At 40.2% G+C, this 24,040-nt stretch overlaps 1 protein-coding gene across 3 annotated transcripts in view; it reads right to left on the bottom strand.

Annotated features, from left to right (window-relative positions):
• Window positions 1-24,040, bottom strand: part of KDM3B (lysine demethylase 3B) — a 62,081-nt gene that overhangs the window by 11,382 nt on the left and 26,659 nt on the right. For 2 of the 3 annotated variants that reach the window (XM_059698502.1, XM_059698501.1), the window contains exons 5-15: window positions 23,644-23,768; window positions 21,956-22,030; window positions 18,648-19,247; window positions 13,644-14,880; window positions 12,591-12,792; window positions 9,134-9,348; window positions 8,220-8,372; window positions 5,033-5,140; window positions 4,033-4,160; window positions 2,503-2,776; window positions 1,518-1,774 (exon numbers count right to left, since the gene is read on the bottom strand). In XM_059698502.1, coding sequence (XP_059554485.1) covers window positions 1,518-1,774; window positions 2,503-2,776; window positions 4,033-4,160; window positions 5,033-5,140; window positions 8,220-8,372; window positions 9,134-9,348; window positions 12,591-12,792; window positions 13,644-14,880; window positions 18,648-19,247; window positions 21,956-22,030; window positions 23,644-23,768 — 3,374 coding nt within the window. The remainder of the gene's footprint in view (window positions 1-1,517; window positions 1,775-2,502; window positions 2,777-4,032; window positions 4,161-5,032; window positions 5,141-8,219; window positions 8,373-9,133; window positions 9,349-12,590; window positions 12,793-13,643; window positions 14,881-18,647; window positions 19,248-21,955; window positions 22,031-23,643; window positions 23,769-24,040) is intronic. The other variant, XM_059698503.1, reaches the window with a different exon arrangement.

Below are 24,040 nucleotides of genomic sequence, written 5' to 3'. Positions count from 1 at the left end.
ATTCACTTGTTCAGTAAAGGCTTACTAAACACCTACTATGTATCAAACACTGTGGCACTAGGAATATAGTGGGGAATAAAACAATACAAAATGCCTTTAAGGAGAGGCGATCAGACAATAAAACATACAGTAAGTCAGATGGCAATTAAGTGCTATGGTAAAAATAGTAAGTGTAGAAAAAAACAGTATGAGTGGAGGATGGGACTTTTTAAAAGGTGATCTAAGAAGTCTTACTGAGAAGGTGACATTTTGGGAGGGAGGAGAAGCTGATGAAGCAAGCCATGTGGTCACCCGAGAAAGAAAGCTCCAGGTGGAGGAAAGGACAAGTGCAAGGGCTCTGAAGAGGGGCATGCCAGACCAAGTTCAAGGAACAGCAAGAAGTTGTTGTGCGTGGCCGGAAGAAGGTGAACAAGAGGGATAGTGATAGTTGAAGTCAGAGAAGGGAGGAGAAGACATACAGATGGTGTGGAGCCTTAAAGTCCACCGAAAGGACGCTGCTTATGAGAGAAACAGGAAGTCCATAAAGGATTTTAGGCAGAGGTGACATGATTTGACCTCTATTTAATTAATTAATTTATTTAAATATATTTTTATTGTTTTCAGAGAGGAAGGGAGAGGGAGAGAAACATCAATGATGAGAGAGAATCATTGGCCGGCTGCCTCCTGCATGGCCCCTACTGGGGATCGAACCTGCAACCTGAGCATGTGCCCTTGACCAGAACTGAACCTGGGACCTTTCAGTCTGCAGGCTGACACCCTATCCACTGAGCCAAACCGGCTATGGCTTGACCTGTATTATAAAAGGATTACCTAGCTGCTGTGTAAAATAGACTGCAGAGTGAAAAGGGAAACAATAAAGAGGGCCTGAATAAGGAATTCACTGCAAAAATACACTCAAGAGGATGTTGGCTCAGACCAGAGGGAAAGCAACAGACCTGATGAGAAATGAGTGGACTCTATACATTTTGAAGATCAAATTGAAAGGATCTGCTGACAGATTAGTTATGAAATGTGAGAGAGGGGAGTCCCAAATGACAGCAAAATTGGAGAATGGAGATCCAACTGACCAAGAGAAAAAACTAAAGGAGAAGCAAGCAGGCTTATAGGTAGATCAGGAGTGTGGTCTTAAGAAGTGTTAGGTTTGTGCTCGCTTTGGCAGCACATATACTAAAAAGAAGTGTTAGGTTTGAGGCATCTGTTAGATATCCAAGAGAATACAATACCAATGTACTGCCTAGATAAAAAAAAATAAATAAAAAAAATTAATGCCTGTAAAGAAAACAAAGTAGTTCCTACGAATGATAGATAATTTCAATGTCTCATTTCTACTGACTTCCTAACATGGCACAAAAGGTTCACTACTTAAAAGGATCCCAAACTTTACGTGAAGAAAGATTGTTGGCTGGACAATCTAGCGAACACAAGTCACCCACATACGCTCTAACCCAGTTATCAGATTTCTGATGGTTCTCTCATGGAAAAACAGCAACAGCTAGAGTTGTAGAGAGGACACTTACTGCTGAGGATGTAGAGAAGACCGGGGGGAAGGGTATGCCTGTGTCCAAGGGGGTTTGAGGAAGCTTTCCGGGACCGGAGTGAAGGAGGTCTCGAAGGCTAGAGCCTTCAGTTTTGTTGTTGGAGGCAGTGGGACCCAGTAACAGACTGTTAAAAAGCTTTGGAGTCAACGGAGAGACCTTTGCAGTGGAGTTGAACGAGTCCAGCCCAAAAGGTGAATGAGACTCTTTACTGAGCACCGACCTCAGGGACCCTGCTTCTGTAAGAACATAACCGGGAATAGCATTAGCACAACAAGAACACCCAGCAGACAAATGACTCCTAAAAATCAGCCAAGTGGATAGGAGGAAAGACTTCTTCTCCCCTGCCCCCAGACTATGTATGGTTTGTCTGGGCCAGGCCTGATGAGCTGTAACTACGGTAGGGTTCATGGCCAAGAAGAAGCTCTCCTACTTCTTCCTTTCTTTTCCAGATCTGGATTTCTAACTTCTTTTGTTCCCATCCACCTTTCATTTCCCCCACTTTCTAAGACAGTGTTTCTTCCAGTGGGTCTCCAGATCACTTGAAGTGGGGAATCACCTGAAGTGCTTGTTAAAAATGGAGATTCTTGGTCTTATCCTCATTTAATAGTTCTGGAGGGGCACATGGAATCTGCATTTTTAATGAATCCCCAGGTAATTCTTGTGCCCATTGAAAACTGTTTAGCCCTCAGCCCTGGCTGCATAACAGAGCCATTTGGGAAGCTTATTAAAAATCTTGCATCAATTTTGATGAAAAGAGGTCTGGGGTAGAGACCAGGCATGTGCCTTTTTTTAAAAGCTCCACTTTTAGAAAAAGTCACATGAGATTCCCTTGTTTTATGCGATCAGCCAGAGAAAGCGAGTAGCTTGTTTCATAAATGTGGATGGTAATGTGTGAGTTTGAAGAATCCAAGAATAACTCAAGTGTTCCACCCACAGGCAGGGCAGAAGCTTCTGTTCATCTCACCTTTTGTTTCTTCTTTAGCTTTCTGAGTTGCCAAATCCGCCAACCAGTGCAGGGCAGAGGAGGGTGGGGCTGTGTCAGGACAAAGGGGCCTGATGGCTTTTAGCTCACTATTGCTGTTTGATGCCAAACTGTCTGCTTTTGGAGGCTCATCAGCTCTGATGTCAGTGCTGTCGGCTTTGGGATCGGGCTCTGGAGTTGTTACTGCTGCAGTTCCTCCTCCACCTGAGAAGGTAGTTTCACTTCCAGAAGAGGCACTAGGGTTTATACTAGGAAGCTAAAACACAGAAGGCCAACATCGTTAGAGTGCTGTCCTTGTGGAGCAAAAGTAATGGCTACATAGGTCTATTTAGAGGACTCTAAGTCAGGGAAAACAATCTGAAACTATCCCATAAACTGTTCATTCATTCATTCAATATATATTTATTGAGTCATATGATGTGACAGAAACTAGCTAGGTTCTGTGGAAAGAGCAATGAAAAAGGCTTGAAAATAAAACAGGGTTTTGTTTAGCATGTCTAAAGCTCAAATTTGGCAATGGCAAATTCGTGATCAGAATTTGACCCCATAGAGCTGTTTTGAAGATTAAATGAGATAGTATATGCAAAGAGCTTAGCTTATTTTCTGGAACACATAACTCAATAAATGTTTATTATTAAATTATTGAAACTTCCATATGATTTGCTTTAATATGGCAACTCTACTGAAAATATATCTTGAGGTCCCTCAGCATTAATCCCCGTGCCTCTTATTGACTAGGTGTTAATAGTAGCATTCCTGGAAGGGCCTCCAAATGTAAGCAGTTAGTTGTGTATACGTATGTTTAAACACACACACACACACACACACACACACACACCCCACACAAAAAACCCCAGCCTGCATGGTTCAGTGGTTGAGTGTTGACCCATGAACCAGGACATCACGTTTTGATTCCCAGTCAGGGCACATGCCCAGTGTTGTGGGCTCAATCCCCAGTAGGGGGCTTTAGGAGGTAGCAGATCAATGAGTCTCTCTCATTATTGATGTTTCTATCTTTCTCCCTCTCCCTTCCTCTCTGAAATCAATATAAATATAGTTTAAAAAATAATTAAACACACACACACACACACACACACCACCCAGCCTCTTGTTCAAAATAGTCACAAATAGGAATGACCTCGACCTTTGATAGCAATGAGAAAACCAGACTCTCTTTGGGGGTTGGGATTGCTCTCAGGGTAGAATGAGCCCAGCTCAGCAGGCCAATCTTCCTATCTCTGTCCTTTGTACCTAACATGACAAGGACAGGATCCATGCACACAGAGAGGACTGTATTCCTAGTAACCTTTTCTATACTCTTCACCAACACTGGACCCTGAGGTATAAATCTTGACAAGATACAAAGAATATCTTTGTATTATTTATCAACTAAAATGTGAATTGGCTTTAAAGATGAATCAAGAGAAACTTGTACCAGTCAGAGGGAATTAAAATCTCTTGAATAACTCTTATTAAAGTTTCACTCAGTTATACCCACACACACCACTTTACCTGTGACATCCCATTGGTGACAGCAGGTCTCAACACAGATTTGTTTTGCCGACTAATACAAGGGCAGTTTGCTTTAATTCCCCATTTGCCCCGGGCAGCATGTACCATATCTCCAATATTATAAAGAGCTAGAAAAGAGACACAATAACATTAGAATTCCCGTATGTTCAGTTGTTGTGCTAAAGACCTTACTTAAATTATCTCCCTCAATGTTAAAGAGCATGTAAACATTTTGAAATGTACACAAGAAATTTATGTACTTATGTTATACCTAAAAAACAACAAAAAAGCCTCCCCAAAAACCACAAACAAAAACAACACTAGCAAAAGTGGGGAGAAAAAACAAAAAAGACCAATGTAAACTTGACACAAACCTTTAACTAATGCTTGGACCAGAAGGGAGCAGGCATCCTACCACCGCACTCAGGGAGCCCTTCTGCTTAGAAGCACTGGGTATACAGGGTGCAAGGGTGCCTCCCCAGCCCCAGCTTTCTTTTGTGAAGAAAAATATAGGCGGAGTTTTGCAGACTCGCCACCTTTATTGCATGTGTGTTAGTGGAAGTGTGCAATGGAACAGACTGTCCAGGGGGAATCAGTGAAGTAAACTGGGACTGGGTGGTGAAGTAAACATGACCAGTTCTCCTGCTGTTAAACTGCCTTCTTCAGCTTGATTAGCTTCAGCTGGATTTTTAAAAGCCTAAAGCCAAAGGTCTTTCTGACAGCATGGGACTGGATTTTTCTGTTTTGATCCTGCCAACCATAAAAATGTAAAATGATATGTGGAAAAGTAATCAACCTCCCCAACCAGAAAGGTGAAGCAAAATGTGTGCAGTGGCTGCAGACAATCTAACACCTCTCTAAAGATGCAAATCCTTGGAGAAATCTGGTGAGGCTTAAAAAAATATAAGGCTGACATAAACTATTTCACCAACTTTATGATGTATAAATTCTATCATTAAACACCATCCACACACCAAATCTAAAACAGGAATTTCCTTACCTGTGCCAGGGATAATCTGCGTGGGCATTAGATTCTCTGGCTCATGGGACTGCCCCTTTGCACATTTCAACCAGGAGAAAACCTCTTCATCACCCATCTCTTCTGTTTCTGAAGTAAATAAAATGCCTTCACTTATGAGGTCACAAGAAATAGCACATTTCCATCTCCCTTCCTAAAGTTCCCTTGGAGCCTTTTGCAGTCAATACCCCTTTCTCAACCCTTGGCCACCAATGATCAACTTTCTAACACTAAAGTTTTGCTTTTTTCTAGAATTTCATATAACTGGAAGCATACAGTACGTAGTCATTTGTATTGGGTTTATTTTATTTAGCATCATGATCTTGAAATTCATCCATATTGTTGCATGTATCAGTAATTCATTCCTTTCTGTGGCTGAGTGGAATTCCAGGGTATGAATGTAGCATATTTTGTTTACCCATTCATTGGCTGGTGGACATTTAAATCGTTTCCAAATTTTGGCTATTATGAATAAAGCTGCTATAAATATTCAGGTACAAATCTTTCTCTGGACATGTTTTAATTTCTTTTTTTTTTTTTAAATATATTTTATTGATTTTTACAGAGAGGAAGGGAGAGGGACAGAGAGTTAGAAACATCGATGAGAGAGAAACATCGACCAGCTGCCTCCTGCACACTCCCTACTGGGGATGTGCCCGCAACCAAGGTACATGCCCTTGACCGGAATCGAACCTGGGACCTTTCAGTCTGCAGGCCGACGCTCCATCCACTGAGCCAAACCGGTTTGGCTTAATTTCTTTTATAAATACCTAGAAGTGGGATGCTATGTCTTCATCTGGTTTTGATATCAGTGTAATGCTGCCTTCATAAATGAGTTCCTAAGCGTTTCCTCCTATTTTCTGAGTTTGGGTAGAATTGGTATTATTTCCTCCTTAAATGTTTGATATAACTTTGAGCCTAAAGTTTTCTTTGTTGGAAGATTTTCTAAACTACAAATTCAATTGGTTGTATTTCTTCTTGAGGAATTTTGACAGTTTGTGTCTTTCATGAAATATGTCCATTATATTTGTCAAATGTTTCAGTATAATGATCTACAGTAATGTCCTATCATTCCTAATATTGGTAAAGTGCATCTTCTCTCTCTCTTTTTTTTTTTTTACTAGTTTTCTCAAGCAGAAGTTTAGCTGTTTGAAATACTGCTTCTTTTCTAATATAGGTGTTTAGTGCTTTAAATTCCCCTCTAAGTACTGCTTTAATTGTATTCCACAAATGTTGAACCACTGTGTTTAAACCTTATTTATTTCAAAATACCTTCTCATTTCTCTTGTGATTTTTTTCCTTTGATCCACTGGATATTTAGAAGTGTGTTGTTGCCCTGGCCAGTGTTGCTCAGTTGGTTGAGCATTGACCATGTACTGAAAGGTCATCGGTTCGATTCCTGGTCAGGGCACATGCCCAGGTTGCTGTTCGGTCTCCGGTAGGGGTGTGTGTACAGGAGGCAACCGATTGATATTTCTTTCACACTGATGTTTCTCTCTCTCTCTCTCAAATCAATAAAAAAAATTTAAAAACAAATGAACCAAAAAACCCCCAGAAATGTGTTATTTACTTTATAAATATTAGATTTTCCAGATAGGTTTCTGTTTCTTTTTTTAAATATATTTTATTGATTTTTTACAGAGAGGAAGGGAGAGAGAGAGATAGAGAGTTAGAAACATCGATGAGAGAGAAACATCGATTAGCTGCCTCTTGCACATCTCCTACTGGGGATGTGCCCGCAACCCAGGTACATGCCCCCGACCGGAATCGAACCCGGGACCTTTCAGTCCGCAGGCCGACGCTCTATCCACTGAGCCAAACCGGTCTCGGCTTCTGTTTCTAATTTCTTCTTTTTTTTTTTTAAATACATTTTTTTTATTGATTTTTTACAGAGAGGAAGAGAGAGAGATAGAGAGTTAGAAACATCGATGAGAGAGAAACATCGATCAGCTGCCTCCTGCACATCTCCCACTGGGGATGTGCTCACAAACAAGGTACATGCCCTTGACCGGAATCGAACCTGGGACCCTTCAGTCTGCAGGCCGACGCTCCATCCACTGAGCCAAACCGGTTTTGGCTTCTGTTTCTAATTTCTTCTTTTTTTTTTTTAAATACATTTTTTTTATTGATTTTTTACAGAGAGGAAGAGAGAGAGATAGAGAGTTAGAAACATCGATGAGAGAGAAACATCGATCAGCTGCCTCCTGCACATCTCCCACTGGGGATGTGCTCACAAACAAGGTACATGCCCTTGACCGGAATCGAACCTGGGACCCTTCAGTCTGCAGGCCGACGCTCCATCCACTGAGCCAAACCGGTTTTGGCTCTAATTTATTCTTTTGTGGTAAAAAAAAAAAAAAAAATACTCTATATCAGTGATGGTAAACCTATGACACGCGTGTCAGAGGTGACATGCGGACTCATTTTTTTGGTTGATTTTTCTTTGTTAAATGGCATTTAAATATATAAAATAAATATCAAAAATATAAATCTTTGTTTTACTATGGTTGCAAATATCAAAAAATTTCTATATGTGACATGGCACCAGAGTTAAGTTAGGGTTTTTCAAAATGCTGACACGCCAAGCTCAAAAGGTTCACCATCACTGCTCTATATGAATCACCTTAAATTTATTAAGATTTATTTTATAACACAAAATATAGCACTTATAGTCTATTTTTAAAATATATATATTTTTAGCCTGGCGTGGCTCAGTGATTGAGCATCAACCTATGTATGAATAAGAAGGTCACAGTTCGATTTCTGGTTAGGGCACATGCCCAGGTTACGGGCTTGATCCCTGGGGGTGGGGGTGGGGGTAGGGTGGAATATGTGTGTGTGTGTGTGTGTGTGTGTGTGTAATCAATGATTCTCTCTCATCATTGATCTTTCTATCTCTCCCACTCCCTTCCTCTCTGAAATCAATAAAAATATTCATATAAGAAAATCATAATAATAAAAGCATAATATGCTAATTAGACCAGATATCCTTCCTGACAAAGCTGAAGTAGGCAGGGGCCGAGGCAGAGGTGGCCGCCACAGCGGCGAATTTCGTGCATTAGGCCTCTAGTAAATAAATAAAAAGGACACATAAACCTATTCAATTTCCAAGTGCCATACCTCTATTGACAGGTTACCTGTTGAACTGCAAAGGACAGTATTTGCTTACCACTGCGTGGACGGCTTTTCCTGAGCCTGTAACAGTCAAGGCAGACCCCAAATCCACATTTGCGACAAACCCAGTGAATGTTGAAGAGAGTTGTTTCACACACATCACACATTTCCCGTACACCACGCACTGCACGCTTCCATGCCACTTTCTCTGGTGGGAGGAGGAAGAGAAATATTGTTGGCATTAGATGTACTAAACAACAGCAAAAGACCCTACATACACTGAGTCCTACTCAGGTCATTTTGTCCAGCAATAAAGCTCAAAGATTTATGAAGTGTGTCTTCCTATAATTGTAAGAGAAACAAAATACATGGAATTTCTAATATTTCTGAACAAGTGCCAACAGAGAATAAATGTTACATGTTGTTACTTAAGATACTGTAAAATTTTCAATTTGGAATAGTTTGAAATAAGAGGATTCTTCTCTTGAAATGTAGGGAATAATTTCATAGTACAATTTACCTTGACCTAGAAATAGGATCCAGTATCTCACAGGCATGGGAATACCTTATATGTTTGAATAATGTGGGTTCCAGTGTAAAACATAGCATCCCTTAGAACTTCTTCTATTCACATACCATAGAATATCATTTACTAATACAAGTGGGTTCAAAGCAAGCTGAAAGCATTCAGAGTGAACCAAACCCAAGAAGAGATCAAAATACTTATTATGGAAGCTCTGCTACAAAAATGAAAAAGGCAAGCAGGCAAGGAGCTTTTAGTTTGTCAACTTTCAAAGACTAAAAGAATGAGGTCTGCTGGATATTGTTAGGGCCTCAAGTTATATAGTTTGCTACAGTGAAGTCTTATCAGTCTTAATTCATCTATAGAACATGCCATCTGTCACTCCTTCCACTCCTCCCCTTAAGCAAAATATAATGAAAGTTTCAACGAGGAAGATGGTGCCTTACGGTGTGGCTCTACCATCATCATGGCCTCCTTCTCGGACATCACAAGCTGACAGAACTGGTCCCCAACATTGGCCAAGATGTATTTTGAGGTTTCTAGGTCTATCCCTTCTGCTAGGGAGGAAGAGGGAATCCACAGGTTCATGGCATCAGGGTCACTTTGCTGGGGACTCAGAAACCCCTCCACACGGAGTACCCCCTTTCGAGTGAAGATCAGCCTGAGGCAAAAAGGTAGACAATCAAATACATAGTAAATAGCAGCAGCCATGCAAACTAACACATACCTAAAATCCTAGGACCTAAAAGAAATTAAATGAGACTTAACAGGAATTAGACTGAGTTAAGAATTTTCATCACATTTGATCAATGTAGTATGTACTCTCTGCACTAATAATTTTTTTATACCTTTAAAAAATACATATATATATTTAAAATATATTTTATTAATTTTTTCAGAGAGGAAGGGAGAGGGATAGAGAGTTAGAAACATTGATGAGAGAGAAACATTGATCAGCTGCCTCCTGCACACCCCTCCCCTACTGGGGATGTGCCCACAACCAAGGTATAAGCCCTTGACTGGAATCGAACCTGGGACCCTTCAGTCCGCAGGCCGATGCTCTATCCACTGAGCCAAACTGGTCGGGGCACTAATAATAAATTTTGTTAATACTTACTAGGCCTAGGTTCTTTAAAAAGCTGTCCCAAGAAATGCCTACTTGTTCTACCATCTATACCCCCACCATTAAATGTAATCAGAGGAAAACACAGAGCCATGCTATCACCCTTTAAATTCATGTCTACCCAAATTAAGTGAGTTGGGTAATATTGCCTTAATATTTATTGCCTGGCAGTCACATCCCAGATGCCTGTTTCGTATCTTCTTTCAAACCTCCAATATTATTTTCCCCATGAGGACCTTGCTAAGCATTCCATTGAGAAAATACTAGGAGCCAGAAGAGAACTCCAACAAACTCTCACCACCACACCTTCCTGCAACTGGACCCATGTGCTCCATCTGATCTTCTGCTACTATGAATGAACTAGGTCCCAGGGAAGACCAATCGCTCCGCCTATTGCTCTACATCCTATCATCTTTCAGACATCTCTCCACAAGTTCTCTTTTAAATTATCTATTTTCCTCTCCTGAATCACTGTATTTGAAACTTGCTATCTCAAAAATATTCTAACATTTTACATCTCAAAAGTCCTTTTGCTCCCAAACTATCTTCCATTTATTTGCTTGCCAGAGTAGTTTCTTGAAAGAGTTGTCTGTACTGGTTGTCACCAGTTCTAGTTCTTTTCCCGTCTCTTAGTCCACTCCCATCAAGCATTCCCTCAGCAATCTACCAAAACTGTTTTTGAAAAGGTCATTACCCCTTGTTAAATCCTATGGTCACAGTCCAGTCCTTATTTTACCTGACCCAATCAGCAGCATTTGCCACAGTTCATTATTCCTTCCTGGAAATACTTTCTTCAGCTGTCTTCTAGAATAGCTCACTGGCTGTCTTTCTCAGCCTCTTCTACCAGTTCCTCATTTTTCTCATCTCTAAATGTTGGGAAGCTCTAGAACTGTCCTTAAACTCCTCCCTTCTCTAACTACATTCCTTAAGTGATCTCAACCAGACTCATAGTTTTAAATACTTGGTGACATCCAAATTTTTATCTCCTGGACCTCTTCTCTCAGCTCCAGCATTGTCTATCCAGCTGCCCTTTCAGCAATTCCATTTGGAAATCTATAGGCATCTCAAAGATAACATGCCCAAATTAAAGTTCCCCATTTCCCTTCCCAAACCTGCTTTTCCATGAGAAATCTCCTTATCAATAAATGGAAATTCCATTCTACCAGTTTTCAGGCCAAAAGCTGTAGAATTAACCTTGACTCCATTCTTTCATACTCCACACCTAACCCATCAGAAAATCATGTGGGCTCTATCTTCAAAACATATCCTTAATCCAATCACTTCTCATCACCTCTACTGCTACCTCCCCATACCAAACCACCATCATTTCTCATCTAGATAATTCCAACAGCCTCTTCTCTCTGCCTTTGCCTCAATGTAATCTAGTCTCAAACAGGGAGTCTAGTGCTCCTTTAAGACACTCATTAGCATCACTCATAAGCTTAAAACCTCTAATGACTTATTCCAGCATGAAAGTCGAGGCCCTTAGAGTAGCCCTTTAAAATCTGGACCCATCATTAACTCTTTTTCCACCCTCCTATGGTTATAGATATTATTGTTTTATTTAGAAAGGGAGGAAAGGAAAGAGAAAGAGAGAGAAACATCAAAACATCTCTACGAGAGATACATGGATCAGTGGCCTCCCCTTGTGCCACAAAAGGGATAGACCCAACAACCAAGGCATGTGCCCAGACTAGGAATTGAACCCACGATCTTCTGGTGTTCAGGAGAAAGCTCCAATCAACCGAGCCACACTTGCCAGAGTTATCACTAACTCTTTAACCTCAACTCTTTTCCTCCCTGGCTTACTCTATTTTAGTCACCCTACCTCCATAAACATACCAGGTATATATACTCCAGCCTCAGGACAGTTGCTCTTGTTATGCCCTCTACCTGGAATACTAGTCTCCCAGGAAAATGTGCGGCTCACTCCCACACTTCCTCAAATCATCCTATCTAGCCTCCCCACACTTCAATCCTCTTTCCCTTATTTTTTTCATAGTATCAGCTGACATACCATATATTTAAGCTTTTTTCTTATTTACTGTCTGCCTCTCCAACTACAATACAAACCTCTCAAAGGCTAAAATTTGAAGGTTTTGTGCACTGTTGAATCCTCAGTGCCCAGAACAACGACTAGTACACATTATGTGTTCAATAAACATTTGTTGAATAAGTGAATCCACACCAAGTGGATAAATTATTTAGATTTCTTTATTTTAAAAATTAAAGCTTCTTAAAAAAAAATTAAAGCTTCTTGAAAGATTATTTATAAGAAATTCCCCTTCTATTAGGCAGAAGTGATTAATAAGGTTTTGTTTGGTAAAAGCAGGGGATATTCCTAGGATTTTCATCAGTTTTCTCTATTTCAAAGATAATTCACATCATCTCCTAATCTTACTTCTCCTCCTTTCTAGGGAACTCAAGTTACTCTAGCACTGAAGAGGGGAGTAAGTGGCTAGGCAGATTCATAATCCAAAATTGAGTTCTGTGTGTACCACTGGTTTCAAGTGGAACCCAAATTAGGAATAACTCAACATAGGTCAGGGGCTGGCAGCTGAGACTGTCCAACTTCAGTTCTTTAAGGACAAAGCTACATGTCATTTCACAATCCAAACTAAGTAGCTACTGTGGCAGAGCCTCAGCACACACTTGAGAGTAAAGGGGTAAGGAAAACAAAGAGAAAGATGGTAACACATACTTACAGATTCAGAAAAACAGTGGGAATTATGTTTCACTAATGGAAACTGGGAAAGAGACAAAGAGAGAAGTTTGGGTACCTCCGGAAGTGAAAGAAGCGGCAAGCCACAGTGGAATCATCTTGCTCCTGTTCCTTAAACTTCCGATACCGCTCCAGGCGGCACTCCCGGCACTTGTGCAGGTGAGGGGCTACGTTGATGCAGGACCCATCCTGCAGGAAGGGCTCCCCGGACTGCTTCAGCTTCTTCACCTTGCTTACATCTTTCAGCACTGACTGGCCCACTGTGTCAGGGGAGAAAGAAGAAATGGTTGGCTGTGACAGGTATAAATGAGACTCAATAACATGATCCTTTTGCGGACAGATACTTGTACCAACCTCGACCACTCCTCTTTACACCGTTTGGGCATGTGCCCGTCAGGTTCATCCTTGACAGAAAGGGAGCAGAGGGAGCAAAAAGGCTTCACTTGGGGGCTAAGGACCATGGAGAATTTGAAGGAAGTACCTTATTATAGTAAAAAAACTCTGGTCACGAAGGAGGAAAACTCAAGAAGGCAGAAGGTAGCCACCACCTGTCTCTGGCCCCTAGGGATATGACTATTCTAATCAAGAAGTCTTCTAATTGAGCTCCCATGGGATACCAATTCCTAATGACAACAGCTACTTTTACTACCAGACTTCCTTGTTTTTTACCATCAGCTCTTACACACTGCTGGACCATAACTTCATACCACAGGATTTAATGGCTTTTAAAAATGACATTAAAACCTTACATATGTGTCAGAGAGAAGCAAAGTGAGGGGTGAGTAGAGACAATGGGCCAAAGGAGAGCAGAAAAGGATGAGAAAAACACCAGGAAAGAGTTCCTGAACAAAGAGACTACTAAGGAAGGTCAAGGACTTCCTTTGTGGGACTATCATTATACTAACAGATACCCCTCTTCCAGTGCTGATTTACATGCAATCCTGCCCTGAAACAGGTCTAGTGAGGGACCTTTGTTAGGCCCTCTTGGCTATGTAATTTTATGAGATTATAGAACTTTCCATCAAAGGGAGGGTCTCTGCTACCCAAGAGCACAACAGGCATTCAAGGCTAGTGCCAAAGCCAAGCCACTGTATAGCCCCAGCAGGATCACCTTTCAGGGGTGCAGTCCGAGGCCGGCCCTTGGGGGCCTGCTTCCCTTTGCCTTTGCCCAGCAACAGCTCAGCACTGCGTTCCCCATTGGGGCCCAGCTTCCCCATCAGGTGCTCTGGAATCCCCTTCAGGCCAGTCTTGGCCTGCAGCTGCTCCTCAGAGTCGCTCAAATCTGACAGGTCACTGTTGGTGCTGGAGTCTGAGTCCTGTCTGCAAGCCAAGCTTCGCTCATCCAGTGAGAACCTTTTCACAGCTTCAAAAGGAGCTTTGTTCTCCTGTGAAAAATCTGCTGGGGAGGACAGAAAGCTGCCTGAGTGCCTGCCAAAGACGTTACTAAAGGTTTTGAGGAGGGGATTGTCCTGCTGCCCAGGCCCCACAGTTGGTCTCTCCTCTGTGGGGCTGGAGGAGAGAGTAGGCATCTCAATGGGCTGGGTGAGGCTGCTGGTGGGTGAACTGGAGCGGCCATTTCCCATAGCAGAGAGGCTTGGACCCCCAGTGGTAAGCGCTGAGCCCAGAACACCAGACACCAGTTTGGAGGAGTCAGTTGTGATGAAGAGGGTTTTCTTCTTTGCTAAAGATGCTGAATCTGAAGAGGAGTGAGACTCGGGCCAGATGGGTGCTGCCTTGGAGGTGACAGTGGTAGCAGAGGAAGAGCTACCTGATGATGCCTGAGATGCAAAGCCGCTGAAAGGGCTATGTTCAACTTTCTCCACAAATGCCAAGAAAGGGTTAGAGGGCTCTTCCCGGGACAGTTTAGGGGGCTGTAAAAATAGATTTTCATGACTCTCTGGGGTGCGGGCATTGAGGACGCTCCGTGGGAAGGCTGGTGTGAGGGTGGGCATGGACTCTGTAGGCACTTTCTGGTCCACAGAGCCAGCCTTAGAGCCTGATTTAGTGTCTGCTCCAAGAGTGGATCTGCCTTTACACAGGCTCTCAAGGCTTTGTTTGAATGAGTCTCGACTGGAGGAATCATCAGCCAAACTCTCTGAAACGGTACTGAAGTAGTTACTGGTTGGTAAAGTTTGGGGCATGCATTGAAAAAACAAGTTTTTGGAGAGATCAGAGTCTTTCTGAGACTCTGGCGCAGAGCTACTGCCAAAAGAGAAGCCCAAAGTTTTGTTCTCCGTGGCTAGAACCCCATTGGACTGGCTCCTTCCACTTCCAAAAGTCAAAGGTTGTGATAAACTTGGGAGAGAAGCTCCAAATCCAGAAGAGGCCACGACTGAATTTCTTGAATTCTGAAAAGAAGATAGCCAGAGTTAGTGATGTTGACTTCTCTTGACAACCTTATGATCTCTTTCTTAGACCTAGGCCAACATTCCTTGAGTCAATCAACTTTTCTTTCCTACAATTCCATGAAAACTGCTCTTACAACTAGATTTCATCAGCATTAGGGAAGAAACCTGCCATAGACCACACAGAGGAAATCTTTAGCAAGGTAAGCTAGAGATAGTAAGATGTCATTCATCCTTCCATTCCCTTGGTTGTCAGCCATTTGGTTGTCATGGCACTAGGAGTCTGTGTAGGCTTCTTGGTATCTATTTGGAAACAATGGCTCTACCAGGGAATTGGTGAAAAGGATTCCTGAACAGACATCAGCTTTTACTTTAAAACATACCAAGTGACCATGTAATACTAATCTACCTCAATGACCTTAGGCTATTGTTAAAGTTTTAATTTATTTAAGCTATTACAAATTTTTTATCTTACAAAAGTGACTTCAGCCCCTTAACAAGCCCATTGTACATTAAGGAAAAGTATTCTTTTATTTAGTCTGAAACTCCTGAAGATGGACCCTTTTAGAAATTAGCCATTTATTTGTGGGTTTAAGTCAACCTGAAAGTTGACTATCTGTTTCAATTAAAGTTAAACCTAAAGACACTAAATTAAAAAGAGCACACTGATTATTGAAAACTTGTGTTATCATTAGGATCTAACAAGTCTCCAACCAGGAAAAGTAAAAGATTCTGATATGCCCACCAAACAAAAGCATTCAGCATAACAAATTGGACAATAAAAAAATACTTTCCTTTTGCATGTGCATAAAGAAAGTAGGATCACTTTCATATATATTACACATCCATTTATATACACAGAAATATCCATAGGTAGGTATGAGCACTTTTGTAATACTTTTTAATTGAATAAAACCCAGATCCTAGCACTTGACTAACAAATCGCAGTAGTAGATGATGATAACCCTAAACATTCACTTTAAAACGCTGGAAATAAATTATTCCATGACTGCTTAATAAATATGATGCTTCCTTTTGGGGTAATGAAAATTTCTGGAACTAGATAGTGGTCGTGGGTGCACAGCATTGTGGAAATACTAGATGCCACAGTACTATATACTTTAAATGGTTAAAATGGTAAGTTTTGTTATATGTTACTTATCACAATTTTTTAAATGTTCCAGATAGGAAAGGGCTCTGTAAAAAAAAAAAAGGGGGGGGGGGAGGTTTCAATTTACTTAAAGCATTCTTTAAATATTCAAGAGAAGTTTACATTAGGACTTTCCTTGAGGGTGGCACAGAGGCAAGAGAACAGGCAGGCTCCCATGGTTTGCCCTCCTTTGACATTTGCTATAGAGACAGTTTCAGGGCATTTTAGGGTTCATAATTCTATTTTCTTTTCTTTTCCACTAACCAACAACCATTGACTTAAACCCCCTCCAACTAAAAAGAAAAGAATAGACAGACGCAGCACTGAGGCGTTGCAGTTGCTTCACTTGCAGGATTTGGCCAGGAGCCTTGACACCTGCATGACTGCAAGGAACCAGCATGGGTAGCTCAGGTTTCACTACTAAAGTTACCCTTTAAAAATAAATACACACATGAATGAAGAACAATTTGGATGGGGCTTATTTTCCTTCAAGTGATTAAATTCCAAATCCTTTTCTTATACTAAACTGATGACAAGCTGATTTCAACTCAATTTTAAGGGCAAGAAATTTTTTGGATGAGGTTGTGTCCGTATTTTAGATTCAACATCATAATGGAAACATCACTTTCTGTATTTTAAAATCCTACCCCAAGAATACCTAGGCTGACACCTTAGCAAAATTACTGATGTAGCAACAGAAATTTCTCCAACCTCTTTAGAATCCACATTTCATCTATTAAGCTTTGCTACTCTTTTAAGAATAACAGCACTCCATGGAGCTCTTCTTGTAGCATGTAAAATTTGGTCTATTTTGCAACTCCCCATTTTTTTCCACACTGCCTTTGACATGGAATTCATTTTAATTAATTTGGGCAATATGATATAAAATCTAGAAATCCACATAGAGATCCTCACCTAGTTCTCTTGGGAATGCTGGTCATTTAATAAAGGACAAACCATGAACAGTGTAAAATTTGCATTTACAGTCTGCCTGGACATTTCATCTCCTTCCTCATCCCTGCACACTAGGGATTAACAAATTGCATTTTCTAGGGAGAGGAAGAAATCAGATGAAATGTTTATGCTATGTTTTATCTGGCATTGTTATACCTAAAATTATTCCATTTTAGGATGTGAGCTCCTTCAAACAGGGATTTCAATTCTTTGTTTATAATATATGGTACTTAGCACACAGTAGTTTCCTATACATAATTTTAAAAAATTATTTAGTATCTTAGTATTTCATACTTCCAGCTTGAAAAAACTATGACTAGAATCATAAATCATACTTTGGTGACCAAAATAGGAGTCCAAAGATTGTAAGAACTGTTTTTAATATTGCCTCAAATTTGATTTGGGAGCCAACTTAACGTTAATTTATATTTAACAAAAGTTCCATTTTGTAAGAAAATAGTAGCCCTGGCCAGTGTGACTCAGTTGGTTGGAGTGTCATCCTGTGCACCAAAGTCTCAGGTTTGATTCTCAGTCAGGCCATATACCCGGGGTTTCAGGTTTGGTCCCTCTTTGGGGATGGCACATAAGGGAGGCAACCAATCAATATTTCTCTCTCACATGGATGTTTCTTACTCTCTCCCTCTCCTTCCTCACTAGAATCAATGAAAAAACATATCCTTGGGTGAGGATTTAAAAGAAAAAAGTAAACTGGATACTGTGATTAATTCTATCAAATTTTCCAGGTTAGGCTTTAAAAGATTAAGCCAGGCCTGGCCATGTAGCTCAGTTGGTTAGGCATCATCCTGATTTGCCAAGTTTATGGGTTTGATCCCCAGTCAGCGCACATGCAAGAATCAACGAATGAACACATAGGTAAAGGGAACAACAAATCAATGTTCTCTCTCTCAAATCAATAAATAATAAAAACAAAAATAATAGATTAAGTTAGGAAAAGATAATTTTATGACCATATCTAATCATGGGAAAGAAGCCCAACCTCAAGGGAAAATATAGAAAATGATAAACTGAAAACATGGGTTGGTAATAGTGGCTTTCACATAGCCTTAATTATAGTGCCACTATTACCAACACTGTAATTCGTTAACCTTGCCTCTAACATGCCTGGTGGCAGTTCAACCACTATGTGAAATAAAAAGATAACTGAATTAAAAATATATCTTAGCCGAAACCGGTTTGGCTCAGTGGATAGAGGGTCGGCCTGCGGACTGAAAGGTCCCAGGTTCGATTCCGGTCAAGGGCATGTACCTGGGTTGCAGGCACATCCCCAGTAGGAGATGTGAAGGAGGCAGCTGATCGATGTTTCTCTCTCGTCGATGTTTCTAACTCTCTATCTCTCTCCCTTCCTCTCTGTAAAAAAGCAATAAAATATATTTTTTAAAAATCTATCTTAATATATCATTAAATTGGGTTGCAATCAGTTTTGATTAGCCTAATTGTTCAGGTGACTTTTAAGAGCTAATAAAATTATTAAAATATATACATTTGTCCAATGAGCAGTAAAGGTCCATCCACAGTGTTTAATTTAAGCACATCTTAGATATACTCCTTCCCTCTAGCATTTGAGATGCCTTTTAATGTGTTACCAAGAAATAAAGAGTGGAAGAATGAAACCAAGTCTTGCAAATCTGCCTCTGAAACAACTCACCTCTCCTGGGGCCTGCGACCAGCTGCCTTTCTGTTTTTCCGGCCCAGTCCCTGCTGCAAGGCCAGTGTCTGAGATCCTCACCGTGGTTGGGGTAGAGCTGGCGGTAGTGACCATAGCTGCTGAAGCCACCAGGCCCTGACCAACTTGTTCCAGTGTTTTTCCTGCCTCTTTGCTTTCAGCTCCACCCGCCTCTGGGGCCAAAGGTGTCTGCCCCGGGGCTGTAGGATATGGAGTAAAAGGTGCAGTTGTGTCCCCACCTACAGGTTCATCCTGCACCACCAGAGTCCTGCCGTTTTCTTTGGTGTAAGTGGCAAAGCGAATGTTGCGGTTAATCTGGGGGACAAATGTAGTCGGTGGTGGCTTGGTTCTCTGATCCAGCCCTGGCTCTCCACTGGCATTCCCTCCTTTCCAGGGCCCTCGGCTCGCCTCACCTCCATCGCTCCCATTACTGTCTACTTCACCCCTGTCTCCTTTTAATTTCTTTGATGCAGAGTCACACCCAGAGTCCGAAGCACTTTTTCTCCTCCGGCCATCTTTCCCCTCTATGCTCTCTCTCTTCTTCTTTCCTTTGGAAGACTTTACTGCTTTTAACGTACCCCCCTACAAAACAAAATTCAAAGAAGATTTATTACAAGGGACTTTCCATCTTGTGAAAACCATAAACCATTAGCTCTTTCCCATCTCTAGAAGCAAAAAAATCAAAGCAGGCACAGACTACCAAGTTCCAATGCCAGCTCTAAGACATTCCCTGTGTCAAAAGCTCAATCTTCCCGTGACTCGATTTACACACACATATACAAGATAATGGTCACTAGAGATGAACTCACTTGGCAAACCTTGCCTTAAATAAAATTCAATACTTCCTCAAATGAAGGAAGGTTTTAAATATCTGTGGAATTTCCTTTACAAAATAGACTGCCAAAGCTAACCTGGGAGCTCATTTGCCCCTTGATGAAAAAATCAGCTTTATTCCATACTTAACTCCTTGTTTGACAGAAACTGGCATTTCAAATACTGAAATATAAAATCTTTTCCTCCAGAAGTCACTAAAAACTGGTGGCAATAGGAAAACTGACATTTGTGAGTGTGTGACCAAAGGAAAAGTGATCCCAACAGAGGCAGGTTTGGATTACTCTTACAGACTTTAAAAAGATGCAATCTCCAAATCTTATTTCAAAGCATTAGACAGAAGAAAGGAAAAAAGGCACGCTACCATAGACCAAACAGTCAAATCTCTTTCTTAGCTCTTTCAATAATTTCAGCCTAGCTCATGAACTCTTACTTGTGCTTTACTTGAGAGGCCGGATAACCTTAAAAGATACAGGTTAGAAGGGGCAATTCCTATCGTCTTCCCTGAGAAGGACAAAGGGAAGGGGGCCTGGGACACAGCTAACATTCTTGCAAGCAACCTTTGTGCAGCAAAGGCTTGTATCTGAAACATTCTTAGATTGGTGTCCCACCAAGAAGCAGGTATTCATTTTAGCTTTATTCAGATAACTTTCAGATAGTTTAATTCAGCGATAACATTTGCTAGGGTGGCAATAAGCTAGTAACACACAGTTATTTAGCTATTAGCGTTATCTAAGAATAAATCTACTCTTATTGCCATTAAATATTTATAGATTCTTTGTGCAGATCTGTATTTTTGTTGTAATCATTATTATAGGTGTTATAACAAACTTTTTCAAATTTTATATTTCTTTAGTCAGTTCTAGTTCTGTATTTTTCTCCCTCCCTCCCTCCCTCCCTCCCTCCCTCCCTCCCTCCCTCCCTCCCTCCCTCCCTCCCTCTTTCCTTCTCTGCCTTCATTTCCATTTTTTCTCCTTTAATTTCCTTCTACAATTCTTAACCAAAGCCCAAGATTTCTTTCTGTTTCCCCCATACTTCTGGTAATATTAATCTAAGTTTCTAAATCTTTCATTTAAGAACTGTTTCTGTTTGCTAGAAATTGTTTTCATTTGGTCCTTTTAAAACTTGTTTAGCCCTTCTTCAACCTCTACCACCACCCAGTTTTCATTGTTGTAAACCACAGAAGTATGATCAGTGAAATTTCTCCTTTCTTGCTCACTCATTCAAGAGATGAGGTGGATCTCTAAGGATGATTACTGTAAAACTTGGCAGAACTGTCAATAATAATTATTCTTTGCTAGCTAAGAAGATAGTCACATCATGGCAAAGCTGAAAAGGAAAGAATCAACATCTATTGCTGAAAACCGCCAACTTACAGAGCCTGGCTCACAGCAACATCCCTGAGCAACATCTTTTATATGTCCTACTTACAGTGAGCTACTCACATGAAACCAGTACTCCCCAGCTACATATCTAACCAATTGAACAGTAGCTGGCACATAATAATCGAATAAATGAAATAAGGAAGGGAATAAAAAAGGGGCCCAATACACCATAAAAGTAATAGGTGTTTTCAGCCATGTAAACAAAGTCAAGAGACTTATCCAATTTGTGGCAATATTATATGTTGTAAAGAGCCATTAAATTTAACCCTGATTTTTCTTTTCCTACCCTCATCTTATTTTATGAAGTAAAAAATGACTGAATAAAGAAGATGAGGAAGAACTATATTTAGCTTGAGTGGCCAAGATAGCAATATTACAGAGGTACTAAGAGACTATGAGGAATATTTGGACAGCTGGCCATCCTAGTCAATATTCTACTGAAGGGAAATTGTACAGAATTCCTTGATTGGTTCAGGCACTGATTTATAATGTATGTTTTTTGGACTATGATAATTTTGAATGAACCAAGAGTTTGTCTGGTTCATAGTAATTATAGAGTCATCCACTGTGTGCTGAGCACTTAACTAGGCACCTGTTTTATTTGACTTTCTTGGGATAAGGAAAATCAGACTCTTTTGGAGCTCAATACCACCTAATGGAAAGAAAAAGAGGATGTAACTTCTCTTCCATTTCTTATTATTGGGTAGGTCATGAATGTTACTTTATATTCTGCTTATTATAGCTTTAACTGTCTACTGTATCTTATATTAGCTTTAACTATCTACTGTATCTTTCAAATATACCTGTCGTGGAAGAATATAGGAAGAAATAGTTAGGCTATGGAGTTCAAAACGGGTAGGCAATCTGGCCATGATTAAAAGAGTTTGCTCAGACTAGGTCTTTTTCTTGAAACTATTCTTCCTTAACTAGGCAAGACCATGAAAAAAGAAAAGAAATGTACAGTGGCCAGAGCTGAAGTCCAAAGGGTATCCATGGACAATACACATATAAGAACTCTACATAATAACATAATGCAAGGTCACGAGTCTACTCAGAGACAGTCTATTACTGTACCTCGTTCTGAGGCGTTGAATTATCCGTCAGCATCACATGAATCAGTCTGGGATCTACAGACTTGATCTCACCACTCTACAGTAGGAGCAGGATAACAGGTCATATGAAAAAGAAGGGAAAAGATTTAATACATTGTCTACCAAGAACACAATAATGTATTTTTGTAATCTATGTAATTATCTTTGTATTTCTACTCCGGTAGAATAAAAGCTCTACCAGAGCAGGTAGCTTTACTATCTTACTCACTGCTAGACAGCATCTGAAACAAAGTCTGGACTATGGTAAGCTTTAAGCATTTGGGTCTCTTTAGGGATATTAATTTCAAATTCTAAAACCTTCATATTCTGTACATTACAGAAACCAAAAACCTTCAGAACCAATAATCATTCAAAGCACCACTCCACTATTAAAGAATAAAAGCTTTTGGAAGGGGCCAATTTGACACTGTCAGATTTAATGTACATATACTTTGACCTAGCAATTCCACAGCTGGGAATTTATCCCAATAAATAATGTGAAACAGTGTACAATGATGTATGTTCAAGGCTATTCACTGTGCATTATATATATTATTGAAAATACTGTCAATGACTTAAATGTCCATCAATTTAAGACTAAGTTAGTCATGATACATCCATCCAGTTAAATATGTATCTATTTTAAAAGAACAAGTCAGATTTCTATATATTTACACAGAAAGATGTTAACTTACAATTAAGTAAACAAAAGTAAATTATAGAAGAATATATAATATATACCAAACAGTTAATGGTGGTTACTACTGTGGGTAGTGATATTTGCCTAGGGGAGGGGATAGCTTTTAACATCTACTTTATATATGTATATTGTTTAAAATTTTAAATGAAAATTAAATTAATAATTTTTTAAAAACTCAAAAAAATAAAATAATTATGCTTATATTTACACGTGACTGCCAAGGCCAAGTCTGAAATGAATTCAAAGGTATGTAAATACAAATCTGTTTGCTTCAAAAACTCATCTAGTGCTTTTCTGACACAATTCTCCAGGTTGCTCTAGATCAGTGGTTCTCAACCTTCCTAATGCTGCGACCCTTTAATACAGTTCCTCACGTTGTGGTGACCCCCAATTTCATTGTTACAAATTGAACATAATTAAAGCATAGTGATTAATCACAAAAACAATATGTAATTATATGTATGTTTTCCGATGGTCTTAGGCGACCCCTGTGAAAGGGTCGTTCGACCCCCAAAGGGGTCGAGACCCACAGGTTAAGAACCGCTGCTCTAGATGCTATGCTTCTCTGTTTACTTCATTAGAAACAATTTTTCCAATATCTAAGGGAGAGTGGCATAAGTATTATAAAACCAAATGCTAACTAGATTTTTAACTACTACTAACCTTTATGATAAAATTATAATAGCACTTCACATTTGTATATTGTTTTTACAGATTTTAAAACATTTTCAAATACATTATCTCACTTCCCAACAGTGCTGGGAGATCAGTGGGGAAGGAGGGGGTGCCTAATTAACTCTAATTTATATATGAGAACAACGAGGTTAAGAAAGTTGAACAGCTTTTCTTCTCAAGGTCATACGGTCATTAAGCAATAGAGCCACATATGGAACCCAAGTCTTCTTACTCAGTCAGGATGCTCCCTTTTTCTACACCTGTAAGATGAAATAACACATAACACAAAGCCTTACCTCAGTTATAGACACATCCATAAGACGAGTAATGGAATCTTGATGGTTTACAATACCATAGAGCCAACTTTCTTCCCCCTCTGGCTGATATACTTTGACCCTGTGACCTTGAACACTGTAGGGACCTAATGGAGAGATGAGTCAGTATAAGATATTTTTGGCTATGCTATATTTCATAATTGTTTCTAAAAGCAGAAGGAAAACCATATAATGTAGATATATGGCACTTTTAGTCTTCTTGTATGGAGTTGAATGAGCAATTTCAGATTTACCATACTCAGCAATTTAAAAATAAAACACAGCCCTAGCCCGTTTGGCTCACTGGATAGAGCGTCGGCCTGCAGATTAAAGGTTCTGGGTTCGATTCCGGACAAGGGCACATACTTGGTCCTAGGCC

This window comes from Myotis daubentonii, chromosome 5 (assembly GCF_963259705.1).
Source record: "Myotis daubentonii chromosome 5, mMyoDau2.1, whole genome shotgun sequence".
In the NCBI taxonomy this organism is placed as follows: Eukaryota; Metazoa; Chordata; class Mammalia; order Chiroptera; family Vespertilionidae; genus Myotis; species Myotis daubentonii.
This window is presented reverse-complemented; position numbering and strand designations above follow the sequence as displayed.